This window comes from Rhinopithecus bieti, unplaced genomic scaffold (genome assembly GCF_001698545.2).
Source record: "Rhinopithecus bieti isolate Rb0 unplaced genomic scaffold, ASM169854v2 scaffold_15296, whole genome shotgun sequence".
NCBI classification, from domain to species: Eukaryota; Metazoa; Chordata; class Mammalia; order Primates; family Cercopithecidae; genus Rhinopithecus; species Rhinopithecus bieti.
The window spans coordinates 4,238,358-4,246,218 of record NW_016809075.1 but is presented as its reverse complement, the minus strand read 5'-3'; the positions used below and the strand labels follow the sequence as shown (position 1 = coordinate 4,246,218).

Here is a 7,861-nt window from a genome sequence, read left to right as displayed (position 1 = left end):
GGTTTGCATTTTAATACATGTCTTTATAGTAGGTTTTTCTGTGTTCCTAGTGCCTCTCTTGTCATCTTATGGAATCTTCTCTTGTATATTTAGTTTATTCAATGTTTCTAATGATCAGGAGATATTAATACATTTATGCTGGAGGTTGCACTTTTTTGAATTGCAGACGTGTGAAAAATCAGACTTTGGCCATGACCTTGAGCAGTAGGATATAAATAACTCCCACATGCTTAGTGTTCCAAAAATGGAACATTAGGCATAAATTGGTTAAGGCTTGTCAGATGCCTTTTCTGCCTCTGTTAGGACATTCTCGTGGCGTTTTGTTTGTTTGTCTTAAGATAAGAGACTCACTGTGTCGCCCTGGCTGGAGTGCAGTGGCATGATCTCGGCTCACTGCAGCCTCCGCCTCCCAGGTTCAAATTATTCTCCTGCATCAGCCTTTCAAGTAACTGGGACTACAGGCACGTGCCACCACGCCTGGCTAATTTTTGTATTTTTTTAGAGATGGAGTTCCACCATGTTGGCCAAACTGGTCTCAAACTGCTGACCTCAGGTGATCCGCCCGCCTCAACCTCCCAAAGTGCTGGAATTATAGGCATGAGCCACCGTGCCTGGCTGCTACTGTGATTTTTTATCATTACTTATCTTAAAAGAAAATATAAAACTTAACGGCTGAAGAAATTTTACATGTACAGTTGAGATAGTTTGACAAATCTATGTAAGTTCTCTAAGATGAATTCTATTGTATTTTGCTTTTTTCAATTATCCTAAGATTTCATGAATGTTGTAGTACAGGCCAAGATGTTATTTTCTTTTTCCCTTTTTTTTTTTTTTTTTTGAGTCGGAGTTTCACTCTTGTTGCCCAGGCTGGAGTGCAATGGTACAATCTTGGCTCACCTCAACCTCTACCTCCCAGGTTCAAACAATTCTCCTGCCTCGGCCTCCTGAGTAGCTGGGTTTATAGGCATGTGCCACCACACCCAGGTAATGTTGTATTTTTAGTAGAGATGGGGTTTCTCCATGCTGGTCAGGCTGATCTCAAACTCCGACCCTCAGGCTATCTGCCCACCTCGGCGTTCCAAAGTGCTGGGATTACAGGTGTGAGCCACCATGCCCAGCTAAGATGTCATTTTCTAAGAGTAAATAATATCCCATTTTGTGTATATGCTTACCACATTTTGTTTTTCCATTCAGCCGTCAATGGATATGTGGGTGGCTGCATTGCTCATTACTGCCACCTCAGGAAGGTCGTATAGTAGTTAAATCTGTGCTTCTTACACCTGGGTATCTCTTAGGAGTTTCTTGTTTGCCCTCTTGTGTACATACAGTGCCAAGTTTTTTTTTTAGGAATGTCCCCTTTGCCCTGTCAGCATCTATCTAGCTACATTCTGGCAGGATAACTGCAAAGTGAATGATTCCTGGAGATCATAATGGAAGTTTCTTTCTACCTAGGTGATTCCCCTACTCTCTGCTTATATCTAGCATGCCTGTTTCAGGTGGTCCCTGGGGGTGTGAGATTTCCCAGGGGCTCCCCCTTGTGCTAATTGCTAGCTATCTGCTTCCTCTGACAATATCATCAAAGATTAGACTTTGGGAACAGGCATTTTCAAGGATACACGGCCTCAGGACTGCTAATGTTAACTTTGTTCTGCATATGAATTCACAGGACTCTATTATGACAGGTGCTGCAGACCCACAGTCCAAAGAGACATTAGGGACAGCCAGGCAGCTCACTTTTCTCCCTGGGTTCAGTGAATACACACATTTTCCTATTCAGCTGTGGCTTTACCCCTTGTTCAGTTCTAGCATCACAATTGCTTTTTGAACTAGCCAGGTGTGGTGGCACATGCCTGTGGTCTCAACTACTCAGGAGGCTGAGGCATGAGAATCGCATGAACCCAGGAGTAAGACGTTGTAGTGAGCCAATATGGTGCCACTACACTCCAGCCTGGGTAACAGAACAAGACGCTGTCTTGAAAAAGAAACAATTGCTGGCCGGGCATGGTGGCTCACGCCTATAATCCCAGCACTTTGGGAGGCTGAGGCAGGCAGATCACCTGAGGTCGGCAGCCTGACCAACATGGAGAAACCCTGTCTCTAGTAAAAATACAAACTTAGCTGGGTATGGTGGCACATGCCTGTAATCTTAGCTTCTCAGGAGGCTGAGGAATAAGAAGTGCTTGTACCCCAGCAGTGAGCCAGCATCACGACGTTGCACTGCAGCCTTGGCAACAAGAGTGAAAATCTGTCTCCAAAAAAAAAAAAAAAAAAGTTGCTTTATGGAAGAAGGTAAATATACACAGGGAGAAAGGGATCTGATGAGCAAAGCAGGGAATAAATGTTTGGAGTCCACAGCATCCTGAGAACTTCTTGAGAATAGAGTCTAGGCCCCCAGTGCTGTCACTCTCACCCATCCTCTTCTACACATGTGAGATGTTTCAGGACCCAGTGGCCTTTGAGGATGTGGCTGTGAACTTCACCCAGGAGGAGTGGGCTTTGCTGGATATTTCCCAGAGGAATCTCTACAGGGAAGTGATGCTGGAAACTTTCAGGAACCTGACCTCTATAGGTAAGGATGACAGTATTCCTTTCCTCAGTGCATTAGTGAACCAGTGTTTCTAGCTTATCAATGCTGTTGAGTGATTTAGAACATAGACAGGAAATACTTTGATGAATAAATGAGGTATGGCTACAGTAAATCATGGGCATAGAATCTAATAATTTTTTCACAATTTTATAATGCCTCAGGACTATTTTTGTGTGTCTGTATTTTAGGAAAAAGTTGGAAAGACCAGAACATTGAATATGAGTACCAAAACCCCAGGAGAAACTTCAGGTAATTTGTACATAAGACAAAGCAGTGTCTCTCTAGACAATCTTAGAATATGACAATATATTAAAAATAAGTAAAACAAAGAACTTAAGTCCAGGATCAAATTCATTTATTTTTAGAATATGTGATCAAAAAACATATATGTAAATGTGGCCTAGGCTGTGGACTCAATCCTGTAATCCTAGTCCTTTGAGAAGTGGAGATAGGAGGATAGCTTGAGGCCAGCAGTTCAAGAACAGCCTGGGCAGGATAACAAGACCACAAGTCAACAACAGCAAAAAATGAGCTGGGCATTGTGGTCTGTAGTCCCAGCTACTCAGGAGACTGAGGCAGGAGGTTCACTTGAGCCAGTTAAGGCTGCAGTAAGCTATGATGATATCACTGCACTCCAGTGTGGGCAACAGGACTAGACCCTGAAACAAAAGAAAAATGACACAGAGTATTTAGTATTTGTAAAATAGTTTACTTGGGAAGAGTATTAAGAAGTCCCATATAAACATTTTTTAAAATAATAGTTATGGCTGGGACACCTTAGAATATGTTGTCCAGTCACCTTCAAACAATTCAGCCAGGGCCGAAAGCCTATACTTTGATGGACAGTGTTAAAAATGCAAGTACAATACTTGTTGATGAATATAAAATTACTTATAAACAAACCCTTCGTAATGTGCTTCTCACTTTTGACAGGAGTCTCATAGAAGATAAAGTCAATGAAATTAAAGAAGACAGTCATTGTGGAGAAACTTTTACCCAGGTTCCACAAGACAGGCTGAACTTCCAGGAGAAAAAAGCTTCTTCTGAAGTAAAATCATGTGACAGCTTTGTGTGTGGAGAAGTTGGCATAGGTAACTCATCTTTTAATATGAACATCAGAGGTGACATTGGACATAAGGCATATGAGTATCAGGAATATGGACCGAAGCCATCTAAGTGTCAACAACCTAAAAAAGCCTTCAGATATCGCCCCTCCTTTAGAACACCAGAAAGGGATCACACTGGAGAGAAACCCTATGCTTGTAAAGAATGTGGAAAAACCTTTGTTTTCTATTCAAGCATTCAAAGACACATGGTAATACACAAAGGGGATGGACCTTATAAATGTAAGTTTTGCGGGAAAACCTTCCATTGTCTCAGATTATATCTTATCCATGAAAGAACTCACACTGGAGAGAAACCATATGAATGTAAACAATGTGGTAAATCCTTCAGTTATTCTGCTACCCTTCGAATACATAAAAGAACTCACACTGGGGAGAAGCCTTACGAATATCAGGAATGTGGCAAAGCATTTCATAGTCCCAGATCCTATCGTAGACATGAAAGGAGTCACACGGGAGAGAAGCCTTATCAGTGTAAGGAATGTGGGAAAGCATTCACATGTGCCCGTTACGTTCGTATACATGAAAGGATCCACTCTAGGAAAAAACTTTATGAATGTAAGCAGTGTGGGAAAGCATTATCCTCTCTTCCAAGTTTTCAAACACACATAAGAATGCACTCTGGAGAAAGACCTTATGAATGTAAGATATGTGGGAAAGGCTTTTGTTCTGCCAATTCATTTCAAAGACATGAAAAAATTCACAGTGGAGAGAAACCCTATAAATGCACGCAATGTGGTAAAGCCTTCCCTCATTCCAGTTCCCTTCGATATCATGAAAGGACTCACACTGGAGAGAAACCCTATGAGTGTAACCAATGTGGGAAAGCCTTCAGATCTGCCTCACACCTTCGAGTGCATAGTAGGACTCACACTGGAGAGAAACCCTATGAATGTAAGGAATGTGGGAAAGCCTTCAGATATGTGAATAACCTTCAAAGTCATGAAAGGACACAAACACACATAAGAATACACTCCGGAGAAAGATGTTATAAATGTAAGATATGTGGGAAAGGCTTTTACTGTTCCAAATCGTTTCAAAGACATGAAAAAGCTCACACTGGAGAGAAACTCTATGAATGCAAGCAATGTTCATTAGTTCCAGTTCCTTTCGATATCATGAAAGGACTCACACTGGAAAGAGGCCATATAAATGCAAGCAATGTGGGATAGCCTTCAGAGCTGCCTCAGTCCTTCAAATGCATGGTAGGAGTCACCCTGAAGAGAAACCCTGTGAGTGTAACCAATAAGGGAAAACCTTCAGATGTGCCCCACACCTTCGAATGCATGGTAGGACGCACAATGGAGAGAAACCGTATGAATGGAAGGAATGTAGGAAACCCTTCAGATCTGCCAGGAACCGTCAAATTCATGAAAGGATGCAAGCACACATAAGAATGCACTCTGTAGAAACACCTTATAAATGTAAGATATGTGGGAAAGGCTTTTATTCTGCCAAGTCATTTCAAATACATGAAAAATCTTACACTGGAGAGAAACTCGACGAATGTAAGCAATTTGGTAAAGCCTTTTTTTCTTTCACTTCCTTTCAATATCATGAAAGGACTTATACTGGAGAGAACCCCTGTGAGTATAAGCAATGTGGGAAAGCCTTCATATCTACCTCACACCTTCGAAAGCATGGTAGGACTCACACTGGAGAGAAACCCTATGAATGTAAGCAATGTGGGAAAGCCTTCAGATCTGTCAAAAATATTTGAATTCATAAAAGGACACACTGGAGAGAAACCCTATGAATGTAAGGAATGTGGAAAAGTATTCCATAATTTCTCTTCTTTGCAAATACATGAAAGGATGCACAGAGGAGAGAAGCCCTATGAATGTAAGCATTGTGGGAAAGCATTCACATCTGCCAAGATCCTTTGAATACATGCAAAACACACTGGAGAGAAACCCTATGAATGTAAAGAATACAGGAAAGCATTCAGCTTGCCTACTTCCTTTCATAGACATGAAAAGACTCACACTGGAAGGAAACCTTATGAAGGTAAGCAATGTGGCAAAGTTTTCACTTCTTGCAGTTCTCTTCAGTATCATGAACTCACACTAGGGAGAAACCCTATCAATGTAAGCAATGTGTGAAAGCCTTTATTTCTTCCACTTCTTTTCAATATCATGAAAGGACTCACATGGGAGAGAAACCCTATGAGTGTATGCAGTGTGGGAAAGCCTTCATTTCTTCTAGTTCCCTTCGATATCATGAAAGAACTCACATTGGAGAGAAGCCCTGTGAATGTAAGCAATGTGGAAAGCCTTCAGATCAGCCTCACACCTTCAAATCCATGGAAGGACTCACACTCGAGAGAAACCCTATGAATGTAAGCAGTATGGGAAAGCATTCAGACTTGACAAGATTCTTTGAATACACCTAATGAATGTAAACAATTAACTGTTTATAATAACTGCATACTAACAAATGTTATTCTTTTTAAATAATTAAGAAGCTATAATACCCCATTGGTGTCATGTATTAGATCAACCTTATACTGTTAAATTGTTATTACTTGGACATTGTGATTCAGTATAACCATGTGGATAAAATGCCAGGCATCTTTTTTTTTTTGGAAATTTTACTTTTCATACTTTTCATACTTAGGTACTTTATCTAACTCTAATCAATCTTTCCTTCTTTCTTTCTTTCTTTCTTCTTCTTTTTTTTTTTTTTTCCAGAAAGAATCTCACTCTGTCGCCCAGGCTGGAGTGCAGTGGCATGATCTCAGGTTGCTGCCACGTCTGCCTCCAGGTTTCAAGCGATTCTCTTGCATCAGTCTCCTGAGTAGCTGGGACTACAGGCGTGCACCACCATGCCAGGCTGATTTTTTGTATTTTGTATTAGAGATGGGGTTTCACCATATTGATCTGGTTGGTCTCGAACTCCAGACCTCATGGTTTGCCCCGCCTCGGCCTCCCAAAATGCTGGGATTACAGACACGAGCCATCGTGCCCAGCCTCAACCCTAATTTTTTATTCACTCATAATACCAATAGTTATCTCATGTACCTCTGAGTGCCGCCTTCTCCAAAACCAGCAGTGCCATACCTGCTGTCAGCAAGGATGTAATATACCATAGTGATAAAGATGACTAAAAGCCATAAATGACTGTGAGATGTATCAGAATTACAAGTCACATTAGTAAGAAGAGAAAAATTTTGGTCATGTTTATGATTTGAAATATGTTTTCCTTTGTCACATTTAGAAATATAGTTAGAAAATGCCCTTCTTTTTGTCCTGATTCATCATGGTCACTGAGGAGCACTGTCTCATACGCCTGGTATATGACATGTGTCTCTCCAACAGTAAAAGACTTGGCCTTGGCTGGGCATGGTGGCTGACGCCTGTAATCCCAGCACTTTGGGAAGCCGAGGTCAGGAGTTTGAGACCATTCTGACCAATATGATCAAACCCCGTCTCTACTAAAAATTCAAAAATTAGCAGGGCGTGGTGGCATGCTCCTGTAATCCTAGCTGTTCAGGAGGCTGACACAGGAGAATCGCTTGAATATAGGAGGCAGAGGTTGCAGTGAGCTTGAGGTCACACCATTGTACTCCAGCCTGGGCAATAACAGTGAAACTCCATCTCAAAAATAACACAAAAAACGACTTGGCCTTAGAGCCAGGTGAGATGGCTCATACCTGTAATCCCAGCACTTTGGGAGGCTAAGGCAGGTGGATCACTAGGTCAGGAGATTGAAACCACTCTGGCTAACACGGTGAAACCCCATCTCTCCTAAAAAATACAAAAAATTAGCTGGGCGTGGTGGCGGGTGCCTGTAGTCCCAGCTACTCAGGAGGCTGAGGCGGGAGAATGGCGTGAACTCGGGTGGTGGAGCTTGCAGTGAGCCGAGATTGCGCCACTGCACTCCAGCCTGGGTGACAGAGCGAAAGCAAGACTCCGTCTCAAAAAAAAAAAAAGACTTGACCTTGTGGTGAGGGGAGGTCATCTGTAGACTCCTGGACCCGTTTTTGCCTTACTTATTCTCTAAAGACTAAAATATTTCCTAAAATGTATGGGCACTGTTTATCAGAAAGTACCTTAGTTAAAACATATAAATTCATTTATGCCTTATAAAGCTACATTTTTTCAAATTGCTTTACTGAGTCATAGGAGGCTAAAATTTGTGTAAATTGTCT

General features: G+C 41.7%; 1 protein-coding gene across 1 annotated transcript; it reads left to right on the top strand.

Moving 5' to 3' along the window:
• The first annotated feature begins 2,047 nt into the window (after nucleotides 1-2,047).
• Nucleotides 2,048-6,210, top strand: LOC108539631 (zinc finger protein 439-like). Its single transcript, XM_017888456.1, is given in 7 exon segments — nucleotides 2,048-2,569; nucleotides 2,776-2,836; nucleotides 3,521-4,638; nucleotides 4,983-5,442; nucleotides 5,444-5,523; nucleotides 5,769-5,981; nucleotides 5,984-6,210. Coding segments are annotated over 7 exon segments (2,178 nt in total). The 5' UTR covers nucleotides 2,048-2,433; the 3' UTR covers nucleotides 6,094-6,210.
• The last annotated feature ends 1,651 nt before the right edge of the window (nucleotides 6,211-7,861 follow it).